Source organism: Epinephelus moara, chromosome 14, assembly GCF_006386435.1.
Source record: "Epinephelus moara isolate mb chromosome 14, YSFRI_EMoa_1.0, whole genome shotgun sequence".
Classification (NCBI taxonomy): domain Eukaryota; kingdom Metazoa; phylum Chordata; class Actinopteri; order Perciformes; family Serranidae; genus Epinephelus; species Epinephelus moara.
Window position 1 is genome coordinate 34,669,833 of NC_065519.1, and position 21,687 is coordinate 34,691,519.

Genomic DNA, 21,687 nt, shown 5'->3' on the forward strand with positions numbered 1-21,687 from the left:
AGCATTATGTCAAGCTTTTGAGAAACCTCTTTATTCTGCACAGTGGACTACAGAATAGGAGGCGTACAGGCACAGCTAGTACAGTACTGTCTGCATATATAAATAAAAATAAGGTCCATATTTCTTTATGATACATCTCTTGTCCATGAGCGGGGAAAGTGAAAGAGGAAGGACAAATGTCAAACAGAACGCTGATATGGCACAGTTAGGACACCAACACACTGACTGATCAGAGAATGAAGGTAACGTGACAAAGGAAAGACATGCCCCATTCCTTAATAACATCTCATAAACCCCAGACAATACTCTTTAATAACACAAGTATTCAATATAATTTATGTTACATGCGTGAAAATATGATGGATTAAAAAAGTTAAAAGCCTATGATCCATTTTATATATCACTGCCTTCTACAATTAAGTTGTGAGGATATTAACATGAGCTGAACGACAAAACAAACTTCATGACGATGACATAAGAGGGTGAGAAGGCTGTTTATCATCATTGTCTTTGACTGTCTCTCATATGCTGTATATGAGTACCCTTCTAGACACCATCAGTCATTCCTGAAGTGCTACAGACCTTGATTCATTTAGATGGGGGAGGAGTCTCTGCCTCCATCAGTCTCCAGCATAACTTTCCTCTTTTCATTTCTTTTGTTATTTCCTTATCATCTCTCCATCTGCCGACTATGACTCTACTGTGCCTCAAAGGTGACTCCGACCCCCCTCTCCCTGTTAAGGTCAGTCCTCAGTGGTGAGGACCTCCACAGCCTCCAGAAGGTGCAGGGCCAGGCTGTACTGGGCGTGGTTCTCTGGCAGGATTTCAATCAGACGGCCAACCAGCCTGCTGGTCTGGGGCAAGGGGACCAGGGGGCACCGCAGCTCACTGGGGTCCTGCAGTAGGGGAAAAAAAAAAACACATTACACATACATTATAGTGTTAAACTTCCAGTGGAAAACCATACAACTAGGTGATATCAACTTTATTAGCGACAAGTGTCCTACAATCTTTTTAGTTAAGTCCAAACTGCGTAGTCCTCTCTTCAAGGAAGGAAATAGCATCAGTGGTGATCATTCTTCCTAATGAACCCTACATGTGTCCTCTGCTTCTCTCTTTTGCTTCTGTATCAGGGGTCATCACTGGTTCTATCTGACTGAGGAAGGTCCACACAGTTTTAATACCTTAAATGTCATACTTGCGTTTAGCCATGTTGTTGAGCTTGTTTCGTATCACAGTCAAACAATAAATTAAAATATGTTTCCAAAAACATTTCAAGTGAGAAACAGGCAACTCTGTAACAAAATCTTGGTTCATACTTGATCAGCCTAGTTTTACAGTTAGATCTGAGTGTGACAGAGAAAGAGAGGGGTGGGTCTCACTCTCGATCCGTGTCTATACTCTGTGTTCATGGTGGCGGGCAAACGAAAATGAAGTACAATCTGTATTTCAAATAACGGCGCCAGAGCCAGCCAAAATCTGCTGGTGGATGCTTCCCTGGCCAATGAGCAGGGTGATCTGGCCGCTGGTAAGATGGAGGGAAGTTTACCACAGTTCATTTACACATACTGACCACAGTGTTATAATACAAAGCTGGTTGGAAATCAGCATGTCACCAGCTGTCAATCACTTCAATGAAAAACGCATGGTATACACATTTACTTATCTAAACAAGCATCTAAGCTCTAAGAACCTGTGACTGACATGTCTTCAGTGTATAAGAGGACATTGTTTTGGTGTCTCACCATCGCCTTGAGCCATGTGCAGAGGGTGGGGGGCAGGCGGGCCAGCAGCTCCATGGCAGCCTGCGTCTGGCTCTGGCTGTGGAGCAGTGAGTAACTCAGCCTCTGGCCAGTCAGTACCAGCAGCTGGGAGCCCAGCACATCCTTATCCTCCACCTCTAACATCACCTGGGTGACAAGATGCCACAAACTTAAGATGAAATTTCAGAGCAGAACATTGGACTGTATGACCTATCAAGCAATGTGGTCAACATTAAGGTTTAACAGAGGTACTATCGTCCCAATGTTTGCTTTAGCACCACTATAGCACCCCCATTTTCACTTGCCTCTTCGGCCCGCGGGTCCAGGCCCTGGTTGTAAAGCTCGCAGACGAGGTGTCGTCTCAGGATGTCAGGGTTGACCTGCAGCAGGGAGCCCAGATCCAGACACAGCGAGGGCCACCAGTCAGCCTTGGGGCCACTGGAGGGTAACGGGGTTGAGCTGGTGCCAGAGGCCGAGCTGGAAGGATCATCTATAGCCTGCACCCAGGCGGTCAGCACCCGGAGGAGGAACTGAGACAGAGGAGGATCGTGGGAAACACAGATGAGACAACAGGTGTGTAGAGTGAGGAGGAGATGAAATGAGACAACAACAAACCATATGTTTCAAGATCTTCATTTTCTATTGACCTCTAGATGCAAATCCACCTCTCACCTCTTGTCGTAGTGAGACCAGGCCTGGGTCCATGTCTCCGCTGGGCATCAACTGGATGGTCGTCAGATCTCTGAAGAAAGCGTTCTTACCCTGGGACAACACACACATGCATAAACGTATTAATGCACATGAACAAAATAAGACTGCAGTGTTTAGGTTTTGTCAATCAGCCCATCTCCTCACCTTGCTGTCAAACAGACTGAGTGGTTTGACCTTCAGACTGAAGGTCATAGCAGCATGTAGCAGGGAGGCTAACAGGCAGTGGTGTTGCACCAGGGGGTAGTGGACGCCTCTCTGCTCAAGGGCGAGTTCAGCTAGTGACGCAGGGCCCTCTGCCCCGCTCCACACCTCCTCCATGGACAGCTCTGGGACGGGAACCTCCTCCACCGCCGAGTCCGACTGCATGGAAAAGCAACAGAAGAGATGAAGAGAAAGGATTGTGTGTGTTTGTAAAAAAACAGGTAGTTCATTCAGAGCTCACAGCTGAGTTCAGTTACCACACTTCAGTGCCGAACAGCACATGCACAAATTTCCCCCTCCACTCAGAAATGTGTTTGCTTGTTGTTGCTTTACTGTGATGTTTGAGCTTCACTGTACATTCATCTGCTGAAGGGGGAAAGTTTCTGTGTGCTCGACTGAAATCTCAGTTGAACACGTGTACAAAGGAGCAGGATTTGTGACATCATCAGCTGGTTTGCAAGCCAGCCGTGGGCTTGTATGCAACTTAAACAAATGCAATGTGGAAACTCAAAATATCAAGCGCGCATAAACAATGAACAGAGTTTTCAGTCAAGTAGGATGCATTTTATCTAACAATTAAACTTCTAAAACGAATATCTACAAATTCAAATATTCTAAATTGTGTTTATTTCACATGGTGATTTAAGTATTTTGTGGAGAAGCCATCTCAGACACAAGCAGCAAGCTTGCAAATGCATATCAGGTGAAGGTGTTAGTAGTGCTAGTGATAGGCTCCTCCATGCTTTTTTCTGGAATCTCTTTACTTACATAGTAATTTATAAAAGATAAAGCGCTCTGATTTTTAACCAATACTTCAGTCACCTCCATGAGGATCTGCAGCAGCTGGACACAGCAGCCCAGGAAAGACGTCACAGCTTTGTCTCCCATCCCAACATCCTGCACACAAAAACACACATCCTTAATAAATGATGAATAATGATAATGAACTTAATGCTTGAATCGCAACACTTTACATCTGAGTTAATCTATTGTTTATCAAACCTGCTGTCATATATTTAAATTTATGATGATCTTTTAGAATTTGTGCTGCTAACATGCCTACTTACCCGTCGACATAAGCGATCTTTGGGTGCTTTCCCCACCTAGAAAAAATACGTGTAAATATTTTATATATTGCCTCACACACTCAAAAACGCCTTCCCCAAAACACAAAAGCATGCGGTTTACTGTATGTGCATGACATTACCTTCTCCATGAGGAAAGCTGCTGCCGAGAAACGCTTGACAACGAATGTGCTCCACATCATGGCAGAAATACCTGTGAGGAAGATTCGATGAAGTCCAACAACACAAGGTCATTTTCAGAAGGCACTGATTTACAAAGTGAGGAAAAGGATATCACTCCCGGTAATATACAGTACAGAGAAAACCTCTGACAGTGGTCAAGCCAGTACGGGTCAAATGGATCACTAAAAGTAGATGATTATTATTAAACTGATTTTTTTCCTTTTCCTTTATTTCTCATGTAGAGCACCATCTAATTGACGTGTATATTTATTACATGAATATATAGTTATGAGGGTCACTATGTACAAAGGCATTATCAATCCACATGACGAGGGCAGCTTTAACCACAAGTGTGTTTTCCCCATGTGCATTTGTTCTCTGTCTCCATCACTAGCAGCCATGACTGTTTCTTGTGTGAGTAGACTACACAAGGTAGCCTGAACACCAAGTTTCGCTGCAGCAGCAATTTGGCTTGTCTTTGTCAGTGTTGTCGGAAGCTTTGAGGAGACAATATTTTTCAGTTAATGCAGAGTTAATGCTCTTTTAATGAGCAAAAAGCACCAGCCTCAGGTAGCCAGCTGTAGGCAAACAGGTCACTGGAAGAGAGTTAAGTTAAACTAGCATTACCGCCTCGCGGTTGTGACGTTGAATACTGACCAGAAAAGTGTTCTATGCAAAACATTGTGATGTCACAGTGAAGCCAACCTTCTGAATATTAAAAAAAATGTCATCACTTCATCATTTTATCCTATAAGACTTTTTTTTTCTTCTTCGAATTTTGTCATAATTAGTGCATGAATTCTTTTTGATCACTGTAACTGTGATCATTGTAAGCAGTTTCTACTGTGGTAATTTCACTCTGAGGGCAAGTCTGGAATGTTATTTTATGCATACCTGAAGAAAATCACACTTGTTCCAACAATCACTGATAAAACATTATTAGACAAATCAGACATATTATTGTATAAATACATTTGCAAGCATATGAAAAAAGCCCCTCACCTAGTTGGATATGTGGACTGGAGACCAGCTTCAGATGTTCCACCGCCCACCACAAGTATCGGCCCTCCTAGAGAGAAGCAGGTGTGAGTCCAGATTTAAGGACAAAGCTGATTGGTTCTTCTGTGTTGCTAGGATCTAAGAGAATGGTCCATTTCTATTTGCTGAAACTGGCTAGTTGCAGCATGTAGTGCTGCTAACATCCACCAAAATAACTTTAGTACAAAACTAGCAAAGGAGTCGTACCCAAACTGAAAAATGAGCAAAAACAGAATCCAGCTTTAATATAAAAATATGTTAAAAAATAAGATATTTTTATCGTTAACAAAAAACTGTATGTGTACCTCAGGGTCTTTGTTCCACTGCACCACATATTCCCAGCAGCAGTGGGCGAAGAGCAAGTCAGGTGAGAGGGAGTGTGGGAACCGCTGACACACTGTCACCAACAGCTCTGGAAAACACAGTGTACAGTGCCTGACTTGGATTTGATTTGAGGGTATAAACAAGTTCCCTGAAATAATCAGAATTCACGAATGTCAAAAGCCAACATTTTGATCATTTATGACCAGTCCCGAGTCCTAACCTGCTGTCCTGTCTGTGTCCTCTTGGCTCTTCTCCTCCTGCTCCTTCCCCTCTCCTCCAGCTGTATGCGCTTGGTTTTCATCTGCCTCTTTGTCTTCTTTCTTTTGGAGAATTTCTTTCAGTCGCTCAGGGGCCAAGTTGTGCCTGAACACCCACTTGGAAACACTGTCTGCTATGCCACCTTTACAGACGGACGTAAAAAGACGACAATAAAAGTATAAGAAAATGTGTTTTAGGCAGCCACAACCATAATATGAATACTGAAAGCGTGTCTGGTTGCCTTTATATACACTTCTTCACAGCGTACCTGTGCCTCCCTCCAGCAGCGTTTTGATGGAGCACTGTGCTGCAGCGCCCCCTGCTGCTCCCTGAGGAGGAGGCACCAACAGCAGAGTCTGCAGCACCAGCACATCCTCTAGCTGGCGAACGCACACCACCCACTGTTCCAGCTCTAGGGACACCGCCTCCCACTCAGACTGCAGCTGTCACACACAAAAACATGACGAAGGCTGAGTCAGTGTGGTTTTAGTGGTTGTTATTATGCCCAGCAGGAGTACTGTTATAGCGCTGTCGTACTGAATAACTTTAAAGTGTGTTCTCCTATTTCTTGTGGCAAATTAGCAGAAATACTGTATGTCTCTGAAATGTGAGTGAGTGGTTTGTTTGAACTTAATCAGTTGGCAAAAAAGGCGAGGGTGTACCAACGTCATGCTTCATCAACACATAAATCACGCCCCTTGCTTCACGGTTCTTATGTGCCATATTTTCGTTTTTCACACCACTGCCTAATGAGTGCACACGTGTGTGTATCTGTCTGTTCGCATGAGACTTCCCTACCTTACTGTCAGCCCGGCTTGTGATGCTAGCCTTCGCAGCACGGTGAGCAACGAAGGCAGCCAGCAGAGCAGCGGCAGCATTGTGGGACTGGATGCATGTAGAGCGAACTTGCTGCCACCATGGAGAGATGGACTGGGGGTCCCATGACTCCTCAACTGCACCTGAGGAGAGGAAGAAAAAGTGGTAACTCTCCTCTCATCCCTCTTTTTTCATGGACTTTCACTGGTTGACAGAGAGGCACATACGCAACGTAGACAAGCACGCACCTTTCATGTTGCTGAGGGCGATGAGTAGTGTGTGTAGATTTCTAACGGTTTCCTCTGGCTTCTGTAGCACCTCCTTTTCTCTTTGCAACCACACACTTAGCAGCAGAGACTGAAAACAGGAGGAACAGTGTAAACATGAAATATTTAGGAGAAAAAAACATTTAAGGAGACCTAATATGCTTTTCTTTGTTTTCTGTCATAAATATAATGTTACACTATCGGATGTTTATGTTCAACGTGGCCAAAGTTTCAAATAATAAGGTAAACATATGTACAAGTAACCCTTGTAAGATAAAACCTCAGGCTTCAGACTGCTCTGAATACTCTGTTTCCAACATTTTTCTTCCCTCTGAGACAAGCATATGTTGGCTTGAGACAGATTTCTATTAAGGTCATCTGCTCCAGGCACACTACTGCAAGCGTTTTCATTACGTACTCTGCTACATGTAGCTACATGCTAACGTCAGGAAAACATGGTTGCTGATGTGTTTCATTTGTGCCTGATTTCAGATCCTATTCCTGTTGGAACATGTCTGGTTGAGTTTAGAAGCTTTTGTTAGTGAATGTTTTGACGTAGAAAGTGCTGCTATTCGCCTATACAGTCATTCCTTATCATTTCCTCCATCTTACCAGTAGCTGCTGTGGACTGACGCCAGCCTGCTGCAGTGTGTCACAGACTTTATGGAGTGGGCTCTTTCCACACAGACAACCCCAGAAAATAAAGTTACCTGCAAAGGACACACAAGAGCAACGTCCTCAGTCTGGATTTGTGTGGTGTGCTTACTCTGTGTCTGATGTCACTGATATTTCTGTATCGCACACATGGAGAAACACAGCAGTAGAATTCCTCTTGTGTGAGTCAGAGACTACCAGCAGCTCACTGTCATCTCACTGAGAGCTTATGCTTTTTATACTGAAGTATCAATTAGTTTGTCAGTGTCATACTAAGATTAACAAAATGCTGCACACAGAGTGATTGTGTTTTTTGACTGTGTCATCAAATCTATCCAAGTAACTAAGTGAAGGTCATGGTGTACAATGTGCATACATATGTTGCCATACCTAGCTGATTCCACTCAGTTTCAGACCCGCGGATTACCCTCAACTCCTCATTCTCGGTGCACTCCATCTGAGAGAGGAAGGCTTGGGGGGGCAGGGGGGAGTCAGGTGAGTCCTGGGCGAAGGAAACACTGGGTTTCGAAGTGAAATGGGCGTAGCGTTGCAAGGTAGGACCAACACGGGACAATTCATCCTCTATGCCTTCGAGAGAGTCCTGGTGGGTGGGGAGAACATTCAAGTGTTTGTTGTGGAGTTATGAGTAATAATAATGACCACTTAGCAACAACACTGCCCTAATTGGCAGCTTTACTCAAACCTTTAAGTTAGCCTGTCATGTTATGTAGTGTTACAGTTGGAAAATATTTATGTTAAGTAACCATTTTTGTGTGTGTATATGTGTGTGTGTCTTCTCACATTTTTAGAGCAGGCCTCTATGTCTGCAGCAGAGTGCAGGTTCTGGATGTCAGTGTAGAGTTGGAGCAGTTTCAGCTGTGAAGAGCAGAGCTGGAGTAATGCTGCATCCACTGCCTCAGGGTCTGTAATACAGAAATACACAACCATGAGTAAGAGAGAGAAAACAGTTTATGACACATCAGGAAAAAACGAGAACAATGTTTATCTTCTTAATAACCAACTGATACTTTACCTTGTTGCTTCAGAGTGTCATATAAGGCATATGTGATGTTAGTAAGACATGAGACAGGAGCATTCTTATTTGACAGCAGAGACTCCAAAGCCTAAAGGAAGGGTGGAGACTGCAGTTAGAAAGTTGACTGTTACCACAAGAAAACAGGCCTCTCTATTAGTGTGTGAGGCCATCTGTGTTGTGTCTTTGTTTATACCTGCTTCTTAATGGCGGGGTGTTTGATATCCAGCAACACACTTTTAGCCTCGCTCTCCAGAATATCTGAGAAGGAAAGCATGGATTCAAACCTCTGTCATTTCACACACACTTGTATCTAGATCTCTACTCAGCTCTCACTCTTGTATCTCTTACCAGGCTCCACCTCTCTGCTCCTCAGTAAAGTAGTCAGCCTCTTTAACAGGTGCATATCTTTGGCTCGCTCGCTCTTCTTGTCACTGAAATGACAAAGACAGAGAAACATATGGTTTGGGTGTATCAATGGAGGCCTCATTAAAAGGGGTCTTTAACAACTTGTAGGTTGAGGAGAAAGTAATGCTGCCTAAAATTCATGTTTGAAGGTAAACTGTTTTGTAAACTTTTGAAGTTGTGGTTGGAAAAGTGACAGCTGAGTTATCATCAACTCCCTCGCCTTGACATTCTTTAGCATGATCTTAATGGGGCTCTTTAGTTGAGTGAGTGCTAACTAAATAGTTTATGAGCAACTTTGAGTCTGAAAATAAAAGATATCCCCACCCCACATCTGCAAGCACTCCTACAAGAAACATTAATTGAAGCAGTAAAAGGAGTCTTGAAGTCGGCTGCTGCTGAAACAGTCTGAGGACACCCCCCCCCCCCCCAAAAAAAAACTGCAACTTGTCACTTTAACACTGTGGTTTAAACAAGCGAGGTAGAGAATGCCTGTGTGACAAACATATAATTTACACCATCTTTGAAGTTAATGTACGTGTGTGTACTAACCTGAGGGCCAGGTGAAAGGGGATGTTCACTGTCCTCAACGCTCCTGTGATGGGATCCAGCAGACACACCTGCTGGGTGTGGAGCTGCCAGCCCTGACTGGTCACACTGTTCACTCCCATCAGACGGTAGCCAGCGTACAGCAACCTGGAAGTGTGCACATACACAACTATTAACTATGCTATTCTCCAAGTTTCTCTATCCTCAAGTGCCACATATGAAACTGCACAGGTGCTACTTTAATTGTGATGCTTTTGTTGCTCAGAAATAGCTGTAAGACAAAGTTAAGTGCATCGTTTATACCTGCAGTGTTTGCCCACAGTAAAGGCTCCAACTCGAGGCCCCTGCTGCATCGCCCACACCTCCAGGATTCCCCTGCGGGGGGCGTAGATGACCAGGAACAGGGCATGGCGTCTGGGAAGGGAGGCAGAGGGGGAGAACTCCCGATCACCCCGCTCCTCTGGAACCTGCAGCCAACCCAGCTGAGCATCTCGGTAACCTGCAGTTCAGTTAAATTAATGCACAGTCTTATTTTCATTACAGGGGCGCACCTAACTTTGAAGCTGAATGCATGACTTGGCATCACGACTGATTTTTACGAAGGAACAGAGTCAATGATTGTTTGATAGACAGTGTGTAAGGATTCAATGTTTTGTGCTCTCAGACTACAGGAATACTAAATTGTTAACACGTTATTTATATAGTCGAGTCTTGACATGTGAAACACGGTTGCTCCATTTTGATCAGAGACAAGGGAAACTGAACATACAAGAGACTTTTCTAATATGTCTCCATGCTTAACCTATTCTTTTACAAAGATCCCTTCACAAATCTCTATATCCACTTTTTAGTCCTTTGTCTTCTCTCTCCTCACCTTTCCACATACGGATGGCAATGCCCCTTGCCAAGTCCAGCAGAGTGACTCGTCCAAAGTCGTCCGTCACACCAGCCAGCGTGTTGCAGGGAGACAGACAGATGGACTCGCCGTGGCGTCGAGAGTCTGGGAGACCAAATCTGGGCGGAGGAGGTCAGATTTAAAAGACAGGATGATGGAGGGGCATCAGCAAGATTCGCATTACCAGTATCAATAAGGCACAATAGGGCACTGCTGAATTTGTGTTAAGATATCGTGATTGGTACCTGATCCCCAAGGGCGTTGCGGGCTCCACCTTGGGCTTCTGTTTCTGAATAGCCTCTTCTTCATTCTTGTTCTTGTTCCAACCTAACCATCCACTGGGAGAAAAACAGCAAGACAGAGTGATGAAATAATGAAAAATAGACTCAGAGAAAGTTTGAAAAAGACAGATAAGATGATGAATCCATTGGAGACTAGAGTATAAGAAAAAGTAATAAAGGAGAAATGGCAACTGACAAGACACACAAACAGGATATAATTCAGAGTACTGAATGGGCTGCTTTGTGCTGTTGCAGCAGTTCAGGGCTGTTGACAGTGCTGCAAACAGTCCAGTGTGTATATGACAGGAATTAAAGTGACAGTAGGTAACTTTAGAAAAAATACACATATGAATGGCTTTTCCAAGGTGGGGAAAGCTACAAGACCTGAAAGGATTCAAAACCGAAATTGCTTCAGCTGCGTGCTGAAGATATTGAGCTTGACTGAGTCAGAGCACGTGCATGTGAGGGGACTGCACAGTGTGCCTGAGCAGTGAGAGACTCCTCCTGGCTCTGACTGATTGTTCTTGTTCAGGCACTGTGGATTCTTGCAAATGCCATTAGGAGCACGAGGAGGAACCAGAAGAACCTGTTTTTTAACAGATTATCTTTGTGTGCTGCTGTCAGGATATAGTGACAGTTTCTGCAAATATGACAGGAAGTTATTTCTTATGAAGTTACCTACTGGCCCTTTAAATTGAAATGTAGTTCAAGTAGGAATAGCAGGAAATCTTGCTTATACACACATGCACACCCACATACCTGGCAGCATTGAAGAGGGCTGAGGTGAGTTTACTGGCCACAGCCAGGGCCACGTGAGAGAGGAGAGGCTGGGAGCTCCCCTGAAGACAAACAGGGAGACACAAAAAAACAGCTGAATTAGCTCTCTGAAAATGCGGTCTTTGGCACATTGTTATGCCTTGCACTGTCCCTTGAGTCATTAAATACCAGCTCACACAGACCACCAAGTTCATGTCATGTATTTTCTAGAAAAGAAAAAATGTAGAAACTTACATTAAATTAACAGGACCTTGTAAAATCCTATGGCTCTCCTCCAAATACTTTTTTGGTTATGAATTTTTGAAGTTTGGCCCTTTGAGCCAAATTTCATTCATCATTTCATCAATTTTGCGACTCTCTTCTACGCCAAATCAATTGCTTATTTTTCACTGGACTGTGTTGAAATTTGCACTGAACATCCAAGAAACCTTAGCATGTATTGATGTAAATATTTGTTGCTGTATGTTTTACAGTAATCAAATAAAAATAAAGGAACAAACGATAAAAAAGTAATTTTCAAAAATGAATATCTAAAAAAAAAAAAAAAAAAAATGTTATTTTNAAAAAAAAAAAAAAAAAAAAAAATGTTATTTTCTTACTACCAAATTTTGATACTGTTTAGTATTAAAAAATGGAGTGCCACAGACCTTTCCTTTAATATTTTGACTGTATATTTTCATCACATGATTTTTTTCCCCAAGAAACTCCATGACATGAACTGGCCTGGGAAGTCTAGGTGAGTTGGTACAGAATGACCCTGCTAGGTCATCTGCATCATTTTTGTACATGCATAGCACTTAATAATTAACCCATATATACATTTAAGTTGCTTTTACTGTAATTCTCATCGGGAAATACACAGCCCAACTTGTTCCATCTCTTTCTCACTCACCTCTACAGCATAGTAAAAGCCTGTGTATGGCCCACCTCCCACAGTGACATACTGGCTCATGGCAGGCGGGCTGCCCTTGACTGAAGCATTAAACCCTCCCAGGATAGATGCATTCTTCATCTGGTCAAACACACACAGCGTCATAATGCCTAGCAGCAGGAGAGATGGAGGGATGAACGGGAGTGTGGGAGGAGAAAATGACAGGAATTAGTGCAGTGAGTACAGTGCTATCCTGTCAATCATTCAGTCAGTTATATTTACCTCTTTTATTTAACTCTTTCCAGCATATAACTGAATTGATTTGACTTTTTATTCATTATAATTAATACACAGAATGCATGATGTAAATATGTCCACCATAAGGCAATAAACCAACTGTATTTGTGAACAAAAGTCAATGAAGGGCACAAGGCCAAATGCCCTGTCTCACAATGTTAATAAAAGTGAAAAATAATTTGTGTATCCACCCTGGTCTATGCTACATCCTTCCACCAAGTTTAATGAAAATCAGGTCAGTAGTTTTCCTGTATTTCTGCTGACTAACAAACAAACAAACCGCAACATAACCTTCTTGACAGAGGTAGAAATAGTCTCGTACCAACACTACTGTGGTCCACAATGGTGTCCATGTCCTGCAGACCCCACTTCTTATAGGCCAAAGGAGGAGGCTGGATCGCTTCGCTACCTGCTGCTGCCGCTACATGGAAAAGTGCAGTTCATCATTTGATTACCAATATTTTTGACAAGACCTTTCATTATCTACAGCTAGCAGGCATGCCTTGCATTTAGCAACAGTGAAACTAAAGCACTGTGCTTAAATAGTGACAAGAATTGATTTAGGCCACACAGCACATTCATAGAAAGACAGACACACACACACCCTGACAGCACTACTACTGTAGATGCTCAGAGAAACAATGCTGAAGCTTGGCTGCTAACCCTCTAGAGGCTGTAATATAAGGATGTATGTGTGGCAGGGGTACAGTGGTAGTTGTGTGTATGTCTCCTTAGTACCTGAATGCCTTGTGGCAAACACTATCCACCCAGCCGGCAATTGAAAAACACATCTCTAGTTAACACACTGCAAAATACTTTTTAGCACGTAATACTTAACAGGTGACACTAGAACTACATGACTTTCATCCTACAATACAAACACAAATGCAAATGCACATACGGAATACTCCCAGTTGGATGCACACGTACACACACAATTACAGACATGCTCACATCAGCAGCAGTACCTCTTGCCACCTGGTTCCTGCAGGCACGCAGAGACTGGAAGAGGCTGAAGCCATCGATAGTGACCAGAGCAGCAGGGTAGAGGATACTTAACTCTTCATGCTGTGACAGGATAAAATTAATGATTATAGGTTTGCTGAATAACATGATGGGATACGGTCAAAAGCTCAGGAAATGGTAGATGTAAACCTTGAGTTTAGATTAAGGTTCAGTTGATGACATAAATGTTTAGTCAGATTAATGTCAAGACTTAATCTCCACAAGTGATCATAAATATTTGCTTTCCTGTTGGGAGTTACATAAGACAACTCACACCAATGCCACGGATCTGCTCAAGGGTTGTGGGTCAAACACTTGAACTAAGTTTTCAAACTGTGTATACTAAAAGAATGTTGTTTCTGACTGGTAATATTAAGCCTGATCCCTCTCATGCTTTATTTGAAGAGGGTCAAAGAATGCTTTCAGTCCTCAGTCTGTCAATTTTTTAAATCAGAGTTTGGACTCTAAGTAGCCTTACTGTTCCTGGGTCAAACCCTGAATGTAATATGATTGATTCATTTGTTGTACTGCATCCATTGGTCGTGACATCTGATGTGATGTACAGAGTTTGTAGTATGGTTTTGAGCTGGCAGTTAGCTTAGCTTCCAATACAGACAGGAAACGCAGGGAAAACAGCTAGCATGGCTCTGTCCAAAGGTAACAACACTGACTTGGAAGAAAGAAAAAGACTCGCAACACTGACTTACCAGCAACTCTAAAGCTCATTAGCTAACATGTCATAATGAGTTTTTTAATCAGTACAAAACACCAAGTGTAGAAAAGACTACAGAGGAGACTAGAGTATAAGAAAACAAAGTTAACAACTACAAAAAACTACAAAGATTCCCGAGAGGTCATGTGCCAGACTATTTCTAACCTGAAGAACTGACTTCCCGCAGTTAACGTGATGTTGCTTGGCAACCAGTGGAGAGTGCATTAAGGTACCTAGCGGCAAGCTTGAATTTCCATATTTATTGTACAGATTAGTGTTGGCTGATGGCTGACAGTCACTGACCCCTGAGCCCAGCACTGTGATTTAAGAGCCTCCCATCCACACCAACACTGCAGTGCAGGTTTGCAGTGGCGCTAACGGCAGTTATTGTGTGTTTAAAAGGTACTAACTCTGATTAATCAAAAGCGCACAGATTGATTCTGCGAGTGCAACTAAGTGTGGACACCAGGGTACAAACATTTAGTGATTTAAAACTGATAACTATGTATTTTAAGGAGTGTCAGCCAGAGGGCGCAAAAATGAAGAATGGGTTTATTCTAATTATTGGAATAACTCCTTGTATCTGATGTACTGGAGGAAAAACGGATTATTTTATTATAATGTTTAACGCCCAGTAAAAGCAGGTTTTAATTTGGATGTAAACATTAAAATAATTTTTCAATCCCCCTGCTTTGCGCCATCCTTTGTAAATGAGGGGTTGAGTCTTTATTTGGATTGCAAACTTACAGAATAAAACTTACCTTCAGAGCAAACTCTCCTAAATTTCCAAAAGGTGGGAGTCGGACTATTGCGGCTACCAAACATGAGGCAAAGTGGTACTCGTTGTTATATTGTCATTAACCTTTTGTTCACCATGTCTCGTCCTACACATTTAACTGAGAATATTAAATGTTTGGTAAAAATATCCAAAAATTAAAGATGATACATTCGTCTATTACGGTGATTCACTGTAGACATCATCATATGCCAGTTTGGTATTGTAAAAACAGAGGCTGACCATACTGAGGTCAAACGGTGAAACTAAGCAGTGAAATTCGTCTTTAACAAGAAAGCATAAGCATATTTTCCAAAATGTCAAACTATTCTTTAGGATTTTAACATAATTATTATACACAGTTCTGATAGGAGTGTTTGGTGTGTGCATTACCTGCTCAGTTACTCCAGGATGACGAGGGATCTCATATGTGCGACACTTGAGCCTCAATACCGGGTCCTCATGCAGCAGTTGGGCCAGGAGGAGAACGCCGCTCTGACGAGAAACAGCTGATGTTACATTTCATACTGGCACTCATGACTATTTATAAGCCGTATTGAATGGTTTCATTGTCTTTTTTTTCCTGCTGATTATCTGAAAATGTTCATTGATGCACGGGCTACAAAAGCATTGTACTGCATGAAATGAAGATAAGATTGATGAAGTACCTCTGTATAGAAGCGGACATAGCCAGAGGTGAAACCAACTACCACACATGTCCAGTCGGGCCGCCCTGTGGAGCTCCTACACACACACACACACACACACACACACACACACACACACACACACACACACACGCTTTAAAAACAGCTATAGACATATAAAGAAGCATTTTGCATTTCCACAAACATCTTCCCTATTTCCTACATAGGTAATTCTTACCTCTTCTGGCTTGCCAATGGTATACAAATACTGCTGCCAACACACTCTCTGTAGTGAGAAAACATACACATAGTAGGATGTCATTTACTTTACAGTTCTGTATTACCTCATGTTTCATGTATGTTCCCAATGTCAATCAACTATCCCTTTTCAATGTGACCCTTCTTTTTCCTCTGTAGTTTCCTTGTCACTCTGAAGTTCATTTTCCTGCCTGTAAGTTTCTTATTTTTCTCATCAACAAAGAGTTTTCAGCATTTTCATTCAAGTTCATCTAATTTGACTCTTACCCTTCGTCAGTGCTGAGAGTTCCAGTCCAAGACACAGCCAGGGTCATCTCCTCTTTGCCGCTGTCATCCGTACGCCACTTGGCTACAAGTATTAATAAACAGTAACAGCAATGTGTAACATCTCTGTGTACTTAGAGGTGTGTGTGTGTGTGTTTGAATATCTGACCTGAGAGAAAGACAGCCTTCTGTTCACGGGCCACTACTAGCAGGTCAGAGCAGGGTGACAGGGACACTACACAGTCCTGCAGCCAGGGTGCACCCTGCCCTGTGGTCTCCTCCTCCACCTGAAGGGGCAAAGAAGAAAGTCAGTGAGTGGGGACCACCCCGTACAACACCTCAGGGTAGTTTCATATATTGGACAAAGTTATTTGTTGTTTTCTGTCTAGCCAAATGGCAATGTGAGAACAGAGAATGAAACACAAAAGCACAGACCGTTGTGGAAGAAGTGGCTCCCTCCTCTTTGCCTTCGCCAGCATCCCATGCTGACTCCCAGTCTGAGGTGTCCCAGGACAGCTCATTTTCTGTTAGGGGAAAGCGAAACAGGGAAATCAAATTACAATGGGTATTAATCTGTGACATCGTGCTGATTTCTATCTTGAATCAGGCTCCTGCTGACAGGTTATTCACATTTCTGGTAGCAAACACAAAGCAGTGATCACAAGATAGAAGAAAAGTGACAAATTTAACTGTTATAGAGGGGTGAGAAATCACAGGCTAAAGTCACAGCAGTAGTGTATGGGTGGCTTTGACTCGGGAGGTAGAGGATCAGTGGTTTGATCCTTGGCTCCTCCAGTCCGCCGAGTCTTGCGAAGTACCCTTGGGCAAGATGCTGAACCTGCTCCCTGTGGCTGTGTAATCGGTGTGTGACTTCATGTGAACGGTTAACTGAGAAGCAGGTGGCACCAATGAATTACTGTGTGTGTGAATGGGTGTATATGACACTCCATGTGACATTCACCCTTAGCTTTTGAGTGGTTGGAAAACTAAAAGGGCGCCAAACCAAATGTTAAGGCCAACTGCTAAAAATTTAACTGAACAGACATGCTAATGTCATCCCAATGCCTGATGTCAGACTGAATTGTCAATTTTCTGAGTGGGTGTTTTCCAAGGTCAGTACCCAGGGAAGTCATTCTACCAAATCATAAAAAAGAGAGAGGACAAGCGGGGAAGGACTGATGAAAGTTGTGCCACGGGGAAATAATCTAAAAACATTCACGAGTGGGTGGACAGCAAAGTGACGGAACAAGAGGAAAATCCAAGATGAAATCCTGTTGCTATGGACATTTATAATGCATTAAACCTTGGTGCAGTGTGTGCGGGGGGTCGATGTCGTTGCACTTCAACGCTGAGGTGATGACACATTCTGTATTAAAGCATCAACGTGAAATGAAGACTGGAGGGAGCTGAGTGCAACAAGTGCAAGTGCCCTTCCTGTGTGTGCACTCTCCTTTGTTGAGCATCCTGCAGTGATGTGTTCAGGTGCCTCCTGTGGGATGACTCATAGCGCAAAGGGCAGACATATTTCTCCTCCTCCCTTGTCAGTGCCTTGCTGGGTTTGCAGAAGCTCTATCCATCACTGACTTCATAGGGCCTTGCCATCAAATTTTAATGCTGTGCCTTTCTTACTAGTCAGACCATTAGAAAGAGTTTTAAGCAGTTTGTACTGCACTCAAACACAACACACTTGGACGTAAACAATGCTATGCATCAAGAGGGCAGCAATATATTTCATTTAATTTCCCTTACTGTATCCTGACACCAAATACTTTGAAAATAGGAACTTTTTCCCTCTTGTATTCCTCAGTCGCCTTTTTATAACACTATTTAGCTTTAGCCATTTTGTTAGCAAGCATATTCTTCGTTTAATTAGTGACCAGCCACTTCCAGAGGTAGTCAGTTGGACTGTTGTCACTTGGGTGAAGTGCTGCATGCTACAGACATCTGCACTGTCTATCTGGCGTTAGCCTGGGTAACGTTACCTGTTTGATTCCTCTCCTCCACTTGCTCAGTTTTCTGGTCCTGGAACAAATAGTCCCTGACCGCTTTGAGCTCCTGGAGCCGACAAAACTCCAATAAGCTGCAGGACATCTCTCTCCCGTCCCGTCAGGAGCCAAATAACGTTGGACAGAAAATCCGCCAGTTAGCCTGTTAGCTAACAGTCCAGTTGTAGGAGATCACCGTAGCTTAGCAGTTTGAGCCCGCTCGCAAGTCCTGCTGTCGTGTTAACTTTATGACAGCCTGTTCACGAAGACAATATGACTTACTGGACTCTAACTGGTCCCTAAAGTAAAGTTAACACAAGTCTAGCACACTTATTTTTCCCGAACATTTGCACTTTCCACCCTAATCTTGATGTGTTGATGACACATCGTTAGCATAATAACACTGGTGTGCTTCCGGGTTAGAGCTGAGACGAAATTTTCAAAATAAAAGCGGTGAGATGCGTTTGTTTAAAAAAAAAAAAAAAAAAAAAAAAACATAAGGCAGAATAATAGAGATGTTTTATTGTCAGTATGGAAATTCAATATTTGAATCCTACAATATGATTAATTGGTATTTGAAAAAAAGTGTAGTATGTTTTTGTCACCAGAGGGCGGTAGAGGAACATTTTTCCAGGTGGCTTGTTGGCTCTTGGGCCTCTTCCTCCTCCTCCTCCTCCCAGCTCTCACATATTTTTTTTTAAATTCCACCAGTGCTCAACTTCAGTTTTATATATTTTTTATATATTGCATTACAGCAGTTGTTTACAGGGCATGGGTGCAGTAATGCAGGTTCATTTAGTAGGATGAAATCAACATATTTTTTTTTTAAATAACTGGGCAGTTAATTTCATGCACTCATTACACTATTATACCATATAGGCCAGCAGAGGGCTTCATAGTAAACCTACTAATCTTGTTATCTTAAAAGTTAGATAAACTACTGTATATTATTTGCTTTGCTTTGTATTTTGGTCTGTGAGAAATCAGTACCTCATGCTCTTCTTTAATGATGTCAGTGCATGACTGTTGAACATCAGGTTAAAAAAAAAAAAAAAAAAAGGCAGCTCTTGCACAGCTCTTGCAAGACTGAATGTGCTTTTTAACTCTGGGGACTGACACTGAAAAAATAAACTGGCAAATATCACCAAAGTTATAGATACATTGGCTGAATACTTTCTTCCTATGCTATTGTTGGTGCTGGATGATTCCGAATGTAGGTCAGTTATCCGCAGCAACAACACAATGATATACTCCACTACAAAACAAAACAAAGAAAGCATTGCCAACAATGGTGTTTTAGGGAAGATTTCTTTCTTTAAATGCTCCTACTGACTGGCTATGTGGCCACAGCAAAACAAAGTCATAGCCCATTTACACTGTCTTGTTGCCCTCCATACTGTAGATGATGTATCACTGTACTAAATGAAGTTAAAGGTTCACTGTGAATGTTCATAGGCCAAAGCCAAAAACATTCAGTTCTTTCAAGGTAGTTTGTGACTAATGGACTCTCTGACTCCAGTGACGCCTTAAAGGGATAGTGCACCCAAAAATGAAAATTCAGCCATTATCTACTCACCCATATGCCGGAAGGCACATGAAGGCGGTGCCCATGTCTCATGGTCTCGCGCAAGCGCACACACGTGAGCGCGGTCTACAGAGAGGCACTTAGAGCTACAGGCTACAATGAGGCTAAAAAAAAGTTCAAATGACGTTTTTCCAAACAAATTTTTATGTCGGGGCTTCAGGACACTTGGATCACTACGGACGAGCAGTATGGAGATATTCTGTGGTTTCAATTATGTGTTTTTTGGACGTTTTAATCTGGGGCGCCGTCAGCCTGCATTAGGTGGAGTTGTGCTGCTACCCACTCTCCTCTTGGATCTCCGCAGGGGATGTGAGGACTCTAAAACTTTACCTGAGCCTCCCTCAGCATATGGGTGAGTAGATAATGGCTGAATTTTCATTTTTGGGTGCACTGTCCTTTTAAAGGGGTGGCCATGGAAATGCTGCCCCCCTCAGGCAAAAATAACTGAGACTGAAGTCACTAACTTTACTCAACCTAAGGCGCTCATTGACACCAGCCATGTCGACCTAGCTTGTAAAGAAGAGGGCTAAAAAAACGCTCCAAAGTTTGGCTAAATTTTGGCAAATTATAATATTATATTATAAGTTTTCATAACAAATTTCCTGAAATTCTGATATGGCTTTCGGTGTTGGTGCCTACCCCAGATTTTTAGTGGCCTCATCTGGCCACCCCTGTGAAACATTTCTGGGGGCACCCCTGCATAGAGTATCATATTGGTAGAATCTTATTGGGTCAAAGGTCAAGGTTACTACTTTCTTTCATATGTAAACATACTTTATACAACAGTTAGTTCCGGCCCTGCAATCTGATTGGTCGAGAGACAGTAAAACCGTGATGATATTGGAGTACAACATCACGGTTATTTCACTGTGTATGTATCACTCCACCTCACAGCTGATTGCAATCAACAATCAAATCAAAACTGACGGTTAGTGTCAGTTAGGTCAGCAGGTGGGTTGTAGTCTAATTAATTCATCCACTGTCCAAAAATATGGATTTATTTCCTAAAATAAGTTTTGAATTGAACTATGAATGGTCATCAGAGGAAGATGAGGGAGAGGAGAAGCTGAATCCATCTGAGCACACATCCAGGTTTGTCAGTGTTTCATCAGCGGAGCTCAATGACTTGGAGAAAAGCAACATACTGTCAGATCAGAAGGCAGAGTCGGCTGTGCCTGTGAAGCGACAGTCCACCATGCAGTCACCAGAGACTTATTTCACCGGCTGCACAATTAATGGAAACGTGCAGATAAATGTGTATAAAGAGTAAGTGCCTGGCGCACCATGTCTGCGTTACATAGCAACGGTGACAGCAGAGTCCTGAGGGAACTATTTTTGTTGGCGGAAGACAAATAAAATGCTTAAATTATCTATTTTGTCCTCATTTTTCAACATTTCTTAATCAGCCTTGCTTATTTCACTGTTGAACTGTTGTATAAAAGCAATATCACACTCGAGCTCGTGATATTGTACTGTGATATCGTCACGGCTGTGATCGGTTGAAGACAATCACAGCCGTCACTCCCTCTCGTGTGATATTGCTTAAGTAACACCTGTTAGTGGCATTGTTCAACACTGTTCAGTGTCCTTCTTTCCTATCCTTTCCTACGCTCTTTAAAAAGCAATGGGCATTTTTCCAATGTACTTCCTGCATCCTCGCTCGGAATCCCACCTTGTTCTCACAACCACAACACACACACGAAAACGTACAGTACATCGCATGCACACATAAACACACGAATACAAACTCACCTCTGGGGGGGTGCCCAAAAGTTTCCGGTCCGGAAGGCCGGACACAGAAACTCAGGAAACAATTGGGTGTCAGAGAGGTTATGTGCCATTGCTCATTGAACTGTTGTTGCGTTGGCTGTTTTAAAGTTCACAGACACAGCTCTCCATCTGGTTCCCCTTCTTCCTTTGTTGACAAGGAAGTGAGCTGGCATCGCTCTGTCCCAGCATGGACTTGTTGTGGATACACAAGAGAGATGGCATTGATTTATTCAGACACCCTGTGCATAAGTCACTGTAAAAAGACCTTAGACACTTCTAGGATTGTTTAGAATTGCTTGT

General features: G+C 42.7%; 1 protein-coding gene across 1 annotated transcript; it reads right to left on the reverse strand.

Moving 5' to 3' along the window:
• Positions 1 to 294: 294 nt before the first annotated feature.
• Positions 295 to 18,443, reverse strand: rab3gap2 (RAB3 GTPase activating protein subunit 2 (non-catalytic)). Its single transcript, XM_050061347.1, has 35 exons — positions 18,030 to 18,443; positions 16,483 to 16,571; positions 16,217 to 16,334; positions 16,051 to 16,132; positions 15,764 to 15,811; positions 15,547 to 15,622; positions 15,272 to 15,373; positions 13,355 to 13,454; positions 12,709 to 12,807; positions 12,111 to 12,259; positions 11,201 to 11,280; positions 10,406 to 10,498; positions 10,140 to 10,279; positions 9,569 to 9,764; positions 9,269 to 9,412; positions 8,663 to 8,745; positions 8,508 to 8,572; positions 8,312 to 8,402; positions 8,080 to 8,201; positions 7,669 to 7,879; positions 7,237 to 7,334; positions 6,607 to 6,715; positions 6,341 to 6,501; positions 5,811 to 5,985; positions 5,505 to 5,684; positions 5,266 to 5,372; positions 4,925 to 4,991; positions 3,883 to 3,953; positions 3,743 to 3,778; positions 3,498 to 3,572; positions 2,619 to 2,834; positions 2,436 to 2,525; positions 2,069 to 2,293; positions 1,746 to 1,910; positions 295 to 896 (listed from the first exon to the last, which is right to left on the reverse strand). The coding sequence occupies exons 1-35, from the start codon at positions 18,136 to 18,138 to the stop codon at positions 744 to 746; spliced, it is 4,125 nt and encodes a 1,374-aa protein (XP_049917304.1). The 5' UTR covers positions 18,139 to 18,443; the 3' UTR covers positions 295 to 743.
• Between the last annotated feature and the right edge of the window lie 3,244 nt (positions 18,444 to 21,687).